This window comes from Elephas maximus, chromosome 6 (genome assembly GCF_024166365.1).
Source record: "Elephas maximus indicus isolate mEleMax1 chromosome 6, mEleMax1 primary haplotype, whole genome shotgun sequence".
NCBI classification, from domain to species: Eukaryota; Metazoa; Chordata; class Mammalia; order Proboscidea; family Elephantidae; genus Elephas; species Elephas maximus.
Genome location: NC_064824.1, coordinates 95,125,332 through 95,142,078, shown reverse-complemented (window position 1 = coordinate 95,142,078; position 16,747 = coordinate 95,125,332). Strand labels below are relative to the sequence as shown.

The 16,747-nt window shown below is 35.9% G+C and overlaps 1 protein-coding gene across 1 annotated transcript in view; it reads left to right on the top strand.

The window, feature by feature from the left end:
- GTF3C3 (general transcription factor IIIC subunit 3) overlaps positions 1–16,747 on the top strand; it is a 36,127-nt gene that overhangs the window by 6,028 nt on the left and 13,352 nt on the right. The window contains exons 3-12 of the mRNA XM_049888897.1: positions 1,256–1,443; positions 2,195–2,318; positions 4,012–4,203; positions 4,702–4,867; positions 6,267–6,414; positions 7,793–7,865; positions 11,932–12,035; positions 13,009–13,180; positions 15,760–15,962; positions 16,297–16,398. Of these exons, the coding sequence (XP_049744854.1) occupies positions 1,256–1,443; positions 2,195–2,318; positions 4,012–4,203; positions 4,702–4,867; positions 6,267–6,414; positions 7,793–7,865; positions 11,932–12,035; positions 13,009–13,180; positions 15,760–15,962; positions 16,297–16,398 (1,472 nt within the window). The remainder of the gene's footprint in view (positions 1–1,255; positions 1,444–2,194; positions 2,319–4,011; positions 4,204–4,701; positions 4,868–6,266; positions 6,415–7,792; positions 7,866–11,931; positions 12,036–13,008; positions 13,181–15,759; positions 15,963–16,296; positions 16,399–16,747) is intronic.

Here is a 16,747-nt window from a genome sequence, read left to right as displayed (position 1 = left end):
TTTTTTTAAAAATAGATTTGATTTTTTAGAGCAGTTCTAGGTTTACAGAAGTTGTGCATGAAGTAGAGAGAGTTCCTGAAATCTCCCCTTCACACGCACAGTTTCTCCTGACGTATTAACATCTTACATTTATGCGGCGCGTTTAAGCTTAAAGGTTTTTTGGACACAAAAATTATATTTTTTAAATGTTAAGTATTTTCTTGGAACTTTTCTAAAATATGTTACATGTTTCTGCTTTGTTTAAGAGAAAAGACGCTTCAGAACTTAAACTTTTCCTGGTCATCCAAGATTATTATCAATATAAAACAATCGTTGTACTTGAGTGGTACCCAAGATTCAAATAGTCTGTCATGTTATTTTGTCCTTAAAGGAATAATGGTACTATCTTAATACTAATGTTGTTGTCATTAGGTGCCGTCCAGTCAATTTTGACTCGGTGACCCTATGTAACAGAGCAGAATTGTACCATAGGGTTTTCTGGGCTGTAATCTTTACAGGAGCACATTACCAGGTCTTTCTCTCACAGAGCTGCTGGATGGGTTCAAGTTGCCAACCTTTCAGTTAGCAGCCAAGTGCTTAACCATTGCACCACCAGGACTCCTTTAATACTAATAGTGGGATTTATTGAGCGGTTAACTACATAATGGGTGTTATTCTAAATATGTATGTATACACACACACTCAATTTATCCTTAGAGCAACCCTATAAGGCAGGCATTATCATTAACCCAATTTTACAAATGAGGAAACTGATTTACAGAGCACTTAAGTAACTTGTCCAAGGTTGCATAGCTAGCAGTAGATGGAGATGAAGTTTGGACTCAGGCAACCTGGTTCTGGAGCCCTCATGCCATACCTAGTATAACTATGCTATACCACCTGGTTCTGTACCACCAGGCTTATTTAATTCTTATGTCTATTTTTTATTGTTGTTTTATCTTTTCTCTCTACTTTTAAATGTTACTGTGTGTGCTTCTAATTTCTTAATTTTGCTTTTAGATCTGGATGAGGCCTAAAGGACGAGTCAGCTATTTCTACAGAGTAAAATACATGGCTTTGTGATAGCTTTCTTCTTTTGGTTGGTTATTGGGGGTATTTACTTTCTTACTTTTAAAGAAATTTATACTCTATATAGGTATTTATACTCCAGATAATTGGGAGAACTGAGTGACTTTGAGTACTGCTTTTGTCTTTTGTCTATTGAATGTTTTAGAGGTTTCTTTTTTTTGGGCATCGTCCATGTCTCTTTCCTCAGGAGAAACGTCAGATGGAGTCAGTAAGTCAGTTCACAAGGTCTTTGCTTCTATGCTTGGAGAGAATGAAGATGATGAGGAGGAAGAGGATGAAGAGGAGGAGGAGGAAGAAACATCTGAACAACCCACTGCAGGCGATGTATTTGTATTGGAGATGGTTCTCAATCGTGAAACCAAGAAAATGATGAAAGTAAATTCTTACTTATTTTGGTTATTATAAGCATAATGTAAAAAATTGGCAGAGTAATTGAAAAAGCAGTCTTTAAATTATACATATACCTAGGAAAAAATTCAAATAATCTGAAAGGAAATACCATGAAACAACTATTGTCACTGGATTGTTGTGTTTCCTTTTAGAGATTTTTTATGTAAAATGCTAATTATTACGTGTGTCAAAATATATTGTAGTTTGCTATTAAAAGTTTCATATTATAATTTTTTTAAACCAAGTTCATTCTGAATGGACAGTTTTGAAGGAAAGAGGATATTATAGCAGATTATATCACAGTAAGTCTAGCAAACGTATCCATTTTGTAGCATACAGTTCTAAGTTTGCTACTATTCTAATTAGTGCTATAGTAATTCCTAACCAGGTTAGCTTTTGCTTTCTTTATCTTAGTGTACTTTGAACTTTCTGCTGTAGGAACCTTCTTTTGTTGTTATTTTTTTAAACTTGCTGAGATCTCTTCTTGGAAGTCTATGAGAATAATTTCCGTTCTTTTCCTGCAGTTGAGTTTTATACTTTTTCCTGAAATACAGACTTAAATATTAGTGAGTCATTTAGAATTGCAACTGTTTAGTCTTCCATTTTGAATTTAGGTGATTGAAAAGTACTAAAGGAAAATTTCAGTTTCATTATCTTCTATATTTGTTAATGTGACTGGGGTTAAAATCTAGAGTTCATTCTGTTCTAATCTGAATGTCATTTTTCCTCCCTACAGGAGAAGAGGCCTCGGAGTAAACTTCCCAGAGCTCTGAGAGGTCTCATGGGCGAAGCCAACATCCGCTTCGCTCGAGGAGAACGTGAAGAAGCCATCTTGATGTGCATGGAAATCATAAGACAAGGTGTGTTCTATGGGGATTTTATTGATGATAGCAATTTAATAGTCTGACTTAAAACAAATGGAGCAGTACTTCACTGTACCGTTTGGAAAATGTATTCAGAACTTGAAGTGATTGTGGTATCAGTGACTTGCCACTTTTCACATGAATTGGAATCATTACTAAGAAAATTAAAACCACAGAGTATGATTCAGTAAACTATTGTTAATATTTATTACGGTCTTACAGGCTCTTTTTTATTTTTTTTGTTTTTAATCTGTTTCATTTTAAAGGTTTTAGACTTTTGTAGTCTTTTTTGATATATGAGACCTATTACATTAAAACCACTTGAAGTACATTCTTTCATTTTCCAGATCAGGCAGGCTAGATTACTTTAACCTACTAGACCATTCTTTTGGTAAAAAAACAGAATTTAAAGTTGTCATCTTATCTCTCCGTTAAAGTGTAAACCATGGGCATATTGAAGGACAGCTTCAGAATGTCTCTGGAACATTTGACTAATTGCTTGTATTTATTATTTAGCTTTCCTGAAATTTTGCCAAATGATGCCCCACATAGTGGCTTGCATAGTCATAGTATAGTTTACTCTTAATTTATCTCTTCAATATTTTGGTATTTCTTTTCATTTAGACTAGGGTTCTTTCAGGGTTGTTGTTTGTTTGTTTTTGGTGAAAATGTATACAACAAAACATACACCCCTTCAAAGAAGTTTCATTTTTTTTTTTTTTGTAATTGCCTGGATTATTCATTAGGGTAGTTTTAGGCCACTGCTTTTTCTTTTTACCCCATCAGAAGTAAAATTAACTGGGCAGGGAAACTAAAGGACTGGAAACAGAATAACCAGAACACAAGGAGAATGTTGACACATTGTCGCTGAACAATTTGTGTAGAAATTTTCAAACGTGAACCTAATTTGCTGTGTAAACTTTCACCAAATACAAAATAAATGTTAAGAAGAAATAACCAAACTTTTTCCCTCAGTATCATTCATTCTTTTATTTGAGTTTATATATTTTTTGACAATTGTTTTTGATTTTAATCACTAGTAATCTTGAACTTCATTTCAGAAACGCTATTTCAGAAATGGAGATTAACCACTTACTTAAATATCCAGGATTTAGGTGCCGCATGAGTATCATATCAGTCCATTTCACACTGCCTGGTATGGGAGCTGGAGTCTGAAGATTGAATTCTGCTGATGTGGCTGGTGCTCATTGGAGTGAACTTTGAGTTATTGAGCCATGCTCAGTCTTAGTGAAGGGTAGGGTTTTTATGAAGAGGGTTTGGTGGAGAAATTATACTTTCCTTGGAGAAAATATTGCTTTAAAAATGCTACGAATTTATGAAAATAAAATTAAGCAAATTATAGTTTCATGTTTATCCTAAATTCCATTAAATAGTTTGTATAATTCTGGAGACTGCTTTAAAGAGCTTAAGTATTAAAGGATTCTTAGTTTGAACCGTAGGATTACATCAGCTTAAGCTTCTATCCCTATGCAATAGAATTTGTTTTTAATTAATTTTTGTTGTTGAGAACACATACAGCAAAACATACACCAGTTCGTAATTTGTACATATACAGCTCAGTGACATTGATTGTATTCTTAAGTTGTGCAACCATTCCTACTCTCCTTTTGTGAGTTGTTACTCTTCCATTAACACAAACTCTGGAATTTGTTTTTTTAATTCATTATAGCTCCTCTGGCTTATGAGCCATTCTCTACTCTTGCCATGATATATGAGGACCAAGGCGACATGGAGAAATCATTGCAGTTTGAGTTGATTGCTGCACATTTAAATCCCAGTGACACAGAAGAATGGGTTAGACTGGCGGAAATGTCTCTGGAACAAGACAATATTAAGCAGGCTATTTTTTGCTATACGAAAGGTAATTAAATTTTTTTCTCATTTTGTTTGATAAAATGTTACATTTGATAATCGTATTTACTCTTCTGGGTTGTGATGTTGGGTGAAATATATTTATTCCTTATAGCCTTTTATGCCAGAAGTGAGTGTTTAGGGCTGCTCTGTTTTCATGTTTATCAGCAATTTTATTATATTGTGAGCTAATATAGCACAGAAGTTGATAGATGAACAGTACCTTCAGTTTCCTACTACTGAGATCAGTGTTGGTTCTAAACTGTCCCTCAAAGGTAACATCAGACAAGAGTCCAAATGAAGAAGACTGACAGAGATTCAGGTTCTATTTAGTGTTGGGTCAGACTTAGTCAAGAGTTCCTGTGAAGACAGATTTATTACAGAATAATGTCCTTGGTTCCATTGGAGAGTTAATTTAAAGTATTAGAATTTCTGAAAAGATGCTTGGTCACACACAGGTACTATGCACCCTTTTTTATATTGAATCATTGTCTGTATTCCTTTTCAGCCCTTAAATATGAACCTACTAATGTTCGTTATCTGTGGGAGCGATCAAGCCTTTATGAGCAGATGGGAGATCATAAAATGGCAATGGATGGTTATAGGAGGATTTTAAACTATTTGACTCCATCTGACGGAGAACGTTTTATGCAGCTGGCTAGAGATATGGCAAAGTAAGTTTGGAATGAAATTTATATATATGTTCTTATTAATCATCTTACTTTAGAAATCAAGGCATATGTTTGAAGTAGGGTATACATTTCATTGACGTTCAGAGAAGTTAAGAAATCATGTTTTTGCGTTCTGTATTTTATATCGTGCTTAAATTCGGAAGTGGTTTTTTAGTACTTTTCTGTTCAGGTCTGCTTTCAAGATTGCTTAGAAAATTGTGTATATAAGAATATATAAGGATGGGTTGTAGAGGTAAGAGAGAATTGTTTTAGTTGGGAATAATTACAATATGTTTGTATTCAGATGGGAATATTCCAAAATTGAGGGACACATTGAAAATTTATGAGAGAACGACAGTTGCTTGAATGGTATCCTTGAGTAGGTTAGAGGGAATGGGATCTAGTTGGGGTTGGCGTTATGTACAGTAACCATTCATCCCAGATAAAGGAGGAAGGCAGAGGATATGGCCACAGGTACAGGTAAGTAGGTTGATATGAGAGTATGTGGGATATCTCCTGATTTGATTCTCTTTTCTTGGTAAATAAGAAGGAACTTTGTCAGCTAAGGGTGAGGATGGGAGAGTGTTGGAGGTTTGAATAGAGAGGAGAGAATGTGACAGTTGTCTAGGACCTTGCTGTCCCACAGACTGGCAGCATTTGCATCCCCTAGGAGCTTGTCAGAAATACAGGATCTCAGCCTTGCCTCAGCTTCACTGAATCAGAATACATCCCTTTACAAGATCCCCACTTGATTTGTATGCACATTCAAGTTTGAGAAGCACTGGATTAAGTAACTGTAGTAAGATTGCTTATCATCACCATGGGCTCATTTGAGGCTAGTGGTCATTAATTGAGAGTGTGATCAGTCAGCATGGTTGGGTGTTTTTCTCTAGCTATGGTCTGTTGGGAAGATGGTGGTAAAAAATAGGCACAGTTGGATATAACCAGGGTTAGGTTATTACTAGATGATGTTGATAAAGGGAGAGAAAAAACAAGAGGATTGAGCAGTTGTGCAAGGGTATAATTATGTTAGACCACGGGGAAAGAGGAAAGTGAGGACTTGAAGGGTGTGAGGGTCAGCGAAAAAGTGGTAGTAGGATCAATGCTTTGTAGGTCTGGTTGAAGCAGAAGAGTTGTTGGTATTGTGTTATGGAGGGAATGAGTTAGAATGATGGGAGGTAGCATTTGGAGAGTGAGATGCTTAAAATTATGACCTTATTATACTGACATGGCACATTTTCCTCTAGATCAGCTCTAATTATGATTTCGAAGAAGAAAGATTTTTCTCCCAAATCTTAGGAGAATGAAAATCACGGTAAATTGTTAGAGGATCTAAGCAAGGACATGCATTTTATAATCTGAATTAAATAAGTATTTATCCATTTGCCACTTGTATTTTTAGGAGTTACTATGAAGCCAATGATGTTACATCTGCTATTAACATTATTGAAGAAGCTTTCTCAAAACACCAAGGCCTAGTCTCCATGGAAGATGTTAACATAGCAGCTGAACTATTTATTTCTAACAAACAGTATGATAGAGCTTTGGAGGTAGGAACATTTACATGCTTCTCTGTTAGGCTTTGAATGCATTTCTGTGTTCTCGAAATCCTTAGTCCTCATTTTAGCTATATACATTAAAAATACTTTTATACTAACGTATACATATATACCCACACCAAAAAAAATCCAGTACATCAAGTCAGTTCTGACTCATAGTGACCCCACAGGGTTTCCAAACCTGTAAATCTCTCTGGAAGCAGACTGCCACATACTGCTCCCACAGAGCTGCTAATGGTTTCAATCCGCTGATCCTTCGGTTTGCAGTTGAGCACCTTAACCAGTGTGCCACCAGGGCTCATATAGATGAAGAATCTATATGGAAACAATAGATTTCTGGATTCCATATGAAATATAAAATGTAGTTATAGATGATAAAAGATAATGCTATTATCACATGAAGTATGTCTGTACTTCAGGGTAGCAGGACTTAATAGACTACACCCTCCCCTCACTTTATCGACATGGTTAGGTTCCAACGACCAGGTCGTTTGTGAAAATCAGCGTTATGTGAAAATGGAGGATGACCACAACAGATCACAAAATGGACGAATACTGTGTTACACAGCTGCCAAATTACATCATTACGTAATGGTCAAACCACTGAGTATCATGGCCCAGCCAAGTTAACATGTAACCTTAGCCATCACAGTCAGTGTTACTCATGCCTCAGCATTCGTTACTACCAGACATATGTTGTTAATGTGCAAAATACTCAGTGAATTTTATACTATTGTAAATGTGAAATGCCAGATACCGAGATAGTCGGTAAGTGAGGAGTAGGTGTAATTGCTGGGATTCATTTCTTAAGCTGTCGGGAAAAGTAGATTGGTTTGATACTGGGGAATATCTTTAGTTATCATTAGTAAATACGATATAAAAATGTTAATGTACCAGCCAAAAAAAAAAACCCATTGCCGTCAAGATGATTCCGACTCATAGTGACCCTATGGGACAGAATAGAACTGCCCCATGTGGTTTTCAACGAGCATCTGGTGGATTTGAACTGCTGCCCTTTTGATTAGCTGCCAAACTCAACCACTGCACCACCAGGGCTCCTAATGTACCACAGTAGTTCCTTATTTTAAAAAAGATTTACTGTTCTGTTTTATATCACCTTTATATATCATAGGAAACCCTGGTGGCATAGCTGCTAACCAAGAGGTCGGCAGTTTGAATCCACCAGGCGCTCCTTGGAAACTCAGGCAGTTCTCCTCTGTCCTATAGGGTCGCTATGAGTCGGAATCGACTTGACGGCGGTGGGTTTTATATATTGTAAGACTTATTTGAATTAACTATATGAATCTTTGCATCATGGAAAGGTTTTTCATTATATAACTACTATTTTTTTTTTCCCCCGTTCTTTCAGGTAATTACTGGTTTTTCTGGAATCGTGCTGGAAAAAAGAACTACAGAAGAAGGCACCCTGGAGGAGAATAAAGGTTGTAGTTTGCTTTGCATAGAAAAGTATATTGATCCTTTTGCTCATAATACGGTATTTTGAATTGATAGTTAACGTTCACGTCATAAATTTTCTCAAGCAGCATTTTTTCCTCAGAGAGATTTTATATCTTTGTCTTTTGAGTGTTGACTCAAAAGTAATTTTTTTTTGAAGTGTTTGAGTCTTTTTATTTCTCGATACATCCATTTGAACATGGCATTTCTCATTGACCTAGGGCCTTTCTTAGTGTTATGTGGAAAAAGAATGGATTACTGAACTGCTTATCAAAAAATCTTTAGATCTAAAGCAGTTTACTTTTCAAAAACGCTTAAAAATGCACTGATTTTAAAAAACTTTACTTCAAATTTAAGCATTCACATGAAAAGTAGAAGCAAATATGACGACCCTGCATTGTTTGAAAACTGTAAATATGTAATTAGAGATCTGGTTAGAAAGTCATGCCTGAGAGGTGGTTTTCAGGGTCTCTTTTAGGTTTCTCTCATCCTGGCTCTTTTCTGTGTACCACTCATTAGCCTGTTCTGTGAAAATACTAACATGTAGGACCCTTCCTGAGGTTGTAACAAAACTGGTCGTCTTTGTGTGCTTATAAGAGAATTGTGTAGTACCTTTCACCCCATCCATGAGATTTTTGATGGTGCTTGTGGATGGTTGGACTGTTTGTTTAAAAATAACTCCCTCCCTGGTCTGTCATGATGCCTAAAAATTTCATCATTATGTAACCCTTGGGTTAAGGTGTAATTACTGAAAAACAAAGACCTTTTTATTTAAAAGATCCCATCAAAATGGGGAGTAGGAGTTCATTTACACAAATGACCTTGTGCTAATTCATAGATAGCAAGCACTAAGGTGGGATATGGAGCAGATTAATGCTGGAGCAGAAAGTTTGTTGAGGAAGAAAAAGCCCAATTCTGTAAAACTTTCTTATAAAGTTTTTTTTTTTTTTTTACTATGCTAGATGTGTGGGGAATATATAGTATGCCATTTCCTCACGGAAATAGGGGAAGGAAGAGAGGCTCAAATGAAAGGTATACAGTTATAATAGGAGGCGCCATGGGTGATATACTAAGGATCACAGAAGGTTTATAGAGGAACAGTTTAAGCAGACCTCAGGCAAACATCCGCACATTCCAGACTGAGGTCCCAGGGTGTGAGAGCATTGCCTTGTATGGGCAGGGTCAGTTAGGGTGCTTTGGCTGGGGAGCCTGAGGGAGCAGGTGGTATAAACTGAGTGGAGGAAGAAGTAGAAATTGGAGTGGTATGAAAGTGGATTAGGGCATCTGAAGGACTCTGCCAGTTTCCACACTTTTCCTGGACCTGGACTAGGTTAACAATTGTTATTTTGCAGCCGTAGTTTCTGTTTAAGATGTATCTTCTAGAAAATTATATTTCTGTTGTAAGTTATTGCTGTCCTTTGTTTTGAAAAGTATTAAACACAGTTGTGTTCATTTTTAACTATCATTATAATCAATTATCATTTAATACATTTTACTGTATCTTAATGATTCTACTTTTTCATACATTATAACCTTATCTTTCTTTTAGAAAGTTAAACACAGATACATTTTATTGCACAGTATTTCTAGAAAGAAAATGATAGAGTTTGGGAATATTGAACCCATATATAATAGAGGTAGCATCCCATTTTAGTAAAGTCAAAAGGGCCACTAAAGCCAGTGCACTGTGTTTAATCCTTATTCAGATATATGACCATAGCTATTGTCTGTGCAAGAAATAGGCTATGGCTGTAGCTTTGAGCCAGATAGACATGGTCCTTGCCCTTATGGAGCTTTATGATCCAGTGCAGCTTGAATTTCTTCCTTCAGTACCATCGGTTCTTGATTATATGCTTCCGCCTGAAATGGTTGGTAGATGTTCACCCATTTCAGGAGGTAACATCTGATCAGGAACCGATGGTACTGAAGGAAGACGTCCAATTTGCACTGAAGACATTGGTGAAAAACAAGGCTCCGTGAATTGATGGATTACCAATTGAGGTGTTTCAACAGATGGATGCAGTGCTGGAAGTGCTAATTTGTCTATGCCAAGAAATTTGAAAGACAGCTACCTGGCTAAACGACTGGAAGAGAAATTCAAGCCAGATTCAGAAGAGGACATTGAACTAGGGATATCACTGCTGATGTCAGATGAGTCTTGGCTGAAAGCAGAAAATAGCAGAAAGATGTTTACCTGTGTTTTATTGACTATGCAAAGGCATTTGACTCTGTGGATCATAACAAATTATAGATAACATTTTGAAGAATGGGGATTCCAGAAAACTTAATTGTGCTCATGAGGAACTCATACATAGACCAAGAGGCAGTTGTTTGAACAGAACAGGGGAATACACAGGAAAGGTGTGTGTCAGGATTGTATCCTTTCATAATACTCGGTCTGTATGCTGAACAAATAATCAGAGAAGCTAGACTATGTGGAGAATGGGTCATCAGGATTGGAGGAAGACTCACTAACAACCTGCAATATGCAGATGAAACAGCCTTGCTTGCTGAAAGTGAAGAGGACTTATTGATGAAGATCAAAGACTACAGCCTTCAGTATTGATTACACCTCAACATAAAGAAAACAAAAATCCTCACAACTGGACCATTAAGCAACACCATGATAAACGGAGAAAATTTCGAAGTTGTTAAGGATTTCATTTTACTTACAGCCACAATCAGCGCCGTTGGAAGCAGCAGTCAAGAAATCAAATGATGCATTGCACTGGGCAAATTGCTGCAAATGCTGCAAATTCCTCTCTAAAGTGTCAAAAAGCAAAGGTGTCATCTTGAGGACTAAGGTGCACCTCACCCAAGCCATGGTATTTTCAGTCACCTCATATGCATGTGAGAGCTGGACAGTGCATAAGGAAGAGGGAAGAAGAATTGATGCCTTTGAAATAGGGTGTTGGCAAAGAATATTGAACGTACTGTGGATTGCCTGAAGACAAATCTGTCTTGGAAGAAGTGCAGCCAGAATGCTCAGTAGAAGCAAGGTTGACAAGACTTTGTCTCATGTACTTTGGACATGTTATCAGCAAGGATCAGTCCCTGGAGAAGGATATCATGCTGGGTAAAGTAGAGGGTCTGCGAAAAAGAGGAAGATCGTCAATGAGATGGATTTACACAGTGGCTGCAACAAGGGGCTCAAACACAGCAGTGACTGTGAGGATTGTGCAGGACAGGGCATTGTTTTGCTTTGTTGTACGTAGGGTCACTATGAGTTGGAACCAACTCGGGGGCACCTATGAACGAATAAAGTAAATTTACATGGTAGTACTCTCATTGAGCAGATTATATATCAAAGCTAGATTTCCAGTATCAGTTATTGTCCTGGAGTTCTGTGATTAAAAACAATCTCTTAGTTAAACATCTAAAACTACCTGTGACTTGGTAATTTTAGGCAGTATTATACGTGACATGTCCCATAAAACAGATGAAATTATTTGATTTTTAATGGAATTTTAAATTTTATTCCACCACTTAAGACACATTTCTGATGTCTTCAGATTTCATGCTTCAGAGTTCTCTGAAATGGAATCATGTAAATTTGGAATTTTTTAGACTTTACAAAATATACTTTAAATGTAGATTAAAAATTAATTTCCCCAGGCTTTAAAAATTGTTTTACTGTAATGAAGTTTCAGAAAACAATACAGTGTTATGTATCTCTTTCCTAACCTCTTTGTAATGAAGATTAAAAAGTGCTTTTTTAATTCAGGAAGAAAAAAGAGGATTTATACATTCTAATTTATCATTTTTGTCTTTCTAGTTCTGTAGTTTTGATGGAAAAGGTATGGGAGTTTATGCAGGTTTGGGATAAGTAGATAATTTATTAGGAAAAGAATGGGAAGGATAATTGCTACCAAAAGACAGGATAAGGGGAATGTAAGAACCTAATAATAGAGTTGGCCTACCTGAGAAGGACTATTGAATCATTTGCTTTGAATGAAGTTAATGAGATCTTACATAGAAGATAGAATTTGCTTCATATGTGCTGCATTCTGACTTTGCATATAGGAACTGCTTTTTGTCTTGTCTGTTTGACAGCTGGTGAGAGTGTTTCCTGCACTATACCTGATGGAGTTCCAATAGATATCACAGTGAAATTGATGGTCTGCCTTGTACATCTCAACATCCTGGAACCACTTAATGTAAGTAATTAAGTTCTGTACTTAAGATGCTTCAGATAAAATAGTCTTTTTTCTGCTGATGTCAAGAAATTGTAACTTGATCCTAGATTTTCACAGTTCTTAAAACCATAGAGGTAACATTAAGCATAAAATTATTTTTGTATGAGTGTCTTATAAAAGCTAAAAGTATTTTGGAATTGGCTTATAGTAATTTGTTTTTTTTTAAATGAGAACAGACTAGAGGTCAGAATGTGAGATCGAGCCTTTTAGACAATTGGTGATAAATCTGACAGCTGTTCTCTTTTGCTGGCTTTGGACCAAGTATTTCATTTAACAAAAATTTATTGAGCATCTACTTTTTAGACCTTAGGATAAGGTATTGAATAAAATACACAAGTCCCTGCCCTCATGGATATTTCATTCTAATGAGATTAGATTGATAATAAATGAAATGAATATGTTAAATACATAGGATGTTAATTGTGATAAGTGCTATGGAGAAAATCAAACAAGAAAAAGGAATGGGGAGTGTTGGGGAATTTTAGTTTTAAGTAGGGTGGCCAAGAAAGACCTCTCTGAAAGGTGACATTTGAATAAGAGCCCGAAGGAAGTGATGGAGTAAGCCATACAGGAAGGGGGGACAGCTTCCCTAAAAGAACAGCGAGCACAGGGGTCTGCCTTGCTGAGGCAGGCTATGCCTGATGCTTTAGAGCAGGAGCATGGTGGATCAGCGTTGTCTTCGTTCCTGCGCTGCCTGTCTTATAACAGGTCCGCAAAAGTAACGGGTCGGATGATGGAAGGATGAGTTCTTTTTAATAGGGAAACAAATTTAAACAATGATCGCTTAAAGCTATTTTTATTCAACCTTGCTCCTTTCGGCTTGCCTCATATAACTGATACATGAATATGTATGTTGTAAAGAGAAATTTGTACATACGTAAATATGCACTTTTATAATGGATATTTGACTTTAGGCTCTTATTTTGGGGTCTAGCCTCTCTTGACAACACTAGTGGAACAGAATCCTGAAGATATGGGAGACCTCTATTTAGATGTTGCCGAAGCTTTTCTGGATGTTGGTGAATACAATTCTGCTCTTCCGCTCCTTAGTGCACTAGTCTGCTCTGAACGATACAACCTTGCGGTAGTCTGGCTTCGGCACGCAGGTAATCCTTTTTTCGAGGAGGGGGCAGTTTTAATAATATAATCAGGCAAGAACATTCTCAATATGGTAATAAGTAAATGTTAATATTTTACTGAAAATATTTCTGATTTTGAGACAGTTTTTTTTTTTATTTTAAATTGAATTGGTAGGCCACTAAGTGATTTCTCCCTCAGTAATGCTTTGGGGGAAAAATTTACCTAATTATGAAGTAGAAGGACTAACATGTCCTTCAGATTCCTGTCTTTTATCTGGGGCAGTTTAACCATAGGCTCTGGTTTCCAGTAATTTGTCAGATGTGAGTGAAATCTAACATTTGAGGCATTTTTACAGATTTATGTTTAGTGTGTTATTTTAAGAAAAAATATTGCATGTATTTTTCAGTGCTCTTTGAACCACAGATATGCTCAAAATTGGATTTTAGCTACCATTTTATCTCATTGTACCTAAGTCCACAATAATCTGAAATAAATAATTTACAGTAGAAATAACAGCTTAAGAAACACAGCTAAATCTTTAAAGAAATTTGTGAAAGCAAAAAATTTTCTAATGGAATTGATTTTGTACTGAGTCAGCATAAAAGATCTTTTAAGATTTGAACGTTTTTGGTTTAAAAAACTGCATAAGGACTGAACGTGAGGCCTATAACTAGAGAAGCATTGATTGACATTTTGGGATAGTAGCTTCTATCACATATGAAATAGGAAAGAGAGCACTTAATGATTAAGATAATACTTCACTGTTTAGATGAGTGAACATGACTACAAATGTAATGCCATCAATAAAATGCCGTATTATTTGAATTTTAAAGACATGAGCAGTAAGAGTGTTGTTGCCTTTCCAAGGCTGTGATATTGAAACTGTACTTATGCTGCCTGTCGTTGATATTTTTTAAGTGCTTTTTAATTATGGTCATGATGCTGATTTATGCTGTTCCCATTTTGACCCCCTGTAGCTTGAGATTAGTGGAAGGCAAAACCTCAGGGTAATCTAAAAATCATAAAGAAATTTGGAATCAGTATATAAGAAAAATCATTAGAAGTTAATCCTTAACAGCAAAATAACAAAATATCAAAAACACAAAAGGACAAACTATGAGAAATGTTGTGATGATCCATCCATATTAGTATTCTTCCCTTATTACCAAAGGTTAACTTGAAGATGATATTAAGGAGAGATTGGACATGTGAGAAAATAATTGGAAGCAAAAATACTAATTATGGAGCTAATTGCAGTGAAAGAGGAAAGAGAGGAAAGGACCTAGATTAAGGTTGCACCTATTAGAGCCAAAAAGAAGAAATGCTTACAGGGACTCATTTTCAGGTTCAAGTGATAGGACTTTGTGATTGATTGGGCATAACGTTTGAGAAATAGGACCCAACAACATTACTCCTGAGAACCTATCTTGAGGAAATGATGGAGTGGGTGAGGGGAGGTGGTTTATATTGGGGATAACAAAACTCAGGTGCCTGGCAGGTAACAAAAATGAATAAAGTGAACAACTGAGGGTAGTAGGGAGGGGTGAGAACTAGAGAGCCCTGTCCACAGGGTGCTGCTGCTCTGCAGCATGGACTTATGTGCCATATGGGGGTAAGAGTATCTATTATTGCCAAATTCAGATTTTTCAAAATAATCTAGTAATCTGGATTTTATAAATACACTAATTTTTAAAAATGTTGGTCATGAATTGTTTTTAAAAACACCCTAGTCTAGCAAAACACATCTTAGTTAAATTGGGTCTACCTGTTTGTGGACTCTGGCTTATGTACATGAATATGTTTACTGCAGTTTTATTTATTATAGTAAAATTTTGGGAACAACCTAAATGTCGAATAATATGATTAAATAATCAATTTGATCATTATTATGCAGCCATTTAAAATGCCAGTGAGAACATGGAAAATGTTTAAAGTACAGTGTTAGTGAATAAAGCAGAACCCAAAATTGTGTGTATATATATATACACATATATACACACATATATATATATGATGATTACATCTTCATAGCAATTGAATTTAGATAGATGGATAGGGTTATCAATCAGTAGATAGATAGAAATTAGAAGGGATAATTGTTTTAAAGCCTGTTCCTCACTTATCGACTATGTCGTTATCCAACATTTTGTATTTATGACAATTGTAAAAAACCTACTGTCTGATTATTTTGCGTATTAACAACATACGTCTGGCAGTAATGAACGCTGAGGTGTGAGGTGAGAGTAAAGCGGGCTGTGGTGGTGAAGGTTATGTGTCAACTTGGCTGGGCCATTATTCTCAGTAGTTTGGCAGTTATGTAATGATGTAATTTGGCAGTTACGTAATGATGCAGTCATCTTCCATTTTGTGATCTGATGTGGTTGTCTTCCATTTTTTCATTATGCCAATTTTTGTATAACTACCTGGTCTTTTGAACCTAACCATGTCGATAACTGAGGAGTGTGTGTCCTAGAAATATGAATTTTTTTCTTGTCATAATTTCTTTTAATGTTATAATATTACTTTAAAAAATAGAGAAATAACAATTTTGACCAGTTTACAAAACAGTAGTTCATGTTTATGTTTTATTTTAACATCATCATAGAATGTTTAAAAGCCTTAGGCTATATGGAGCGTGCAGCAGAAAGCTATGGCAAGGTGGTTGATTTGGCTCCCCTCCATTTGGATGCAAGAATTTCACTTTCCACCCTTCAACAGCAGCTGGACCGTCCTGAGAAAGCTCTGGAAGCTCTGGAACCAATGTATGATCCAGATACTTTAGCACAGGATGCAAATGCCGCACAGCAGGTAGGCCATGTAAAAGAGAAGAAGGTTTTCCTTAGTAGATTATATTTTAGAGCTTTCTCCTCAGCTAAGGATGTCTCTATAGCTTATATCCAAAAGTTTTATGGTATTAAATTCAGTGATTTTGAAAGTGATTTTGAGTCTTAAGTTTCACCTACTTATTAGACTTTGTAAATTATAGTTCCTAAAATACTGGATCTTAACTATTATGAAATATTTTAAAACAAATGTTTTAAAAGTTTAGTTTCTAAAACAACATGTTCATTCATATATAAATAAATCAACTTGCAGCAAAGGAATCTTTGGCATACTCATTATCATGTGCTTATTTATTTAGGAACTGAAGTTGTTGCTTCACCGTTCTACTCTGTTGTTTTCACAAGGCAAAATGTATGGTTATGTGGATACCTTACTTACCATGTTAGCCATGCTTTTAAAGGTGGGTAATGAACTTTCTTTATATTAGCGTTGTTGACCTTTTAAGTGTTCGGATTTAAATATAGGTTATAGCTATTTTAAAGCCATATTTTATTCTATTAAACTCAGCAAACATTTTAAAGTCAGTTGAAAGCAAAACACTTAGAAAGTACTGGTATATATTGAGAGTTCTACATGAAGCTATAAACTTTCAAGTTTATAGTTCAGTGAAATAAGATCTTTGCTGATGCAGGTTTAGAAAAGTCCGAATTGTAGTAGTATCAGTTATTAGCCCTGTAGACAGTACCATATGTCAAAACCGTCCACCCTGCAAAAGCGTTTTCCAAGTCCGTTGTCCTTCCTGAGTCTGG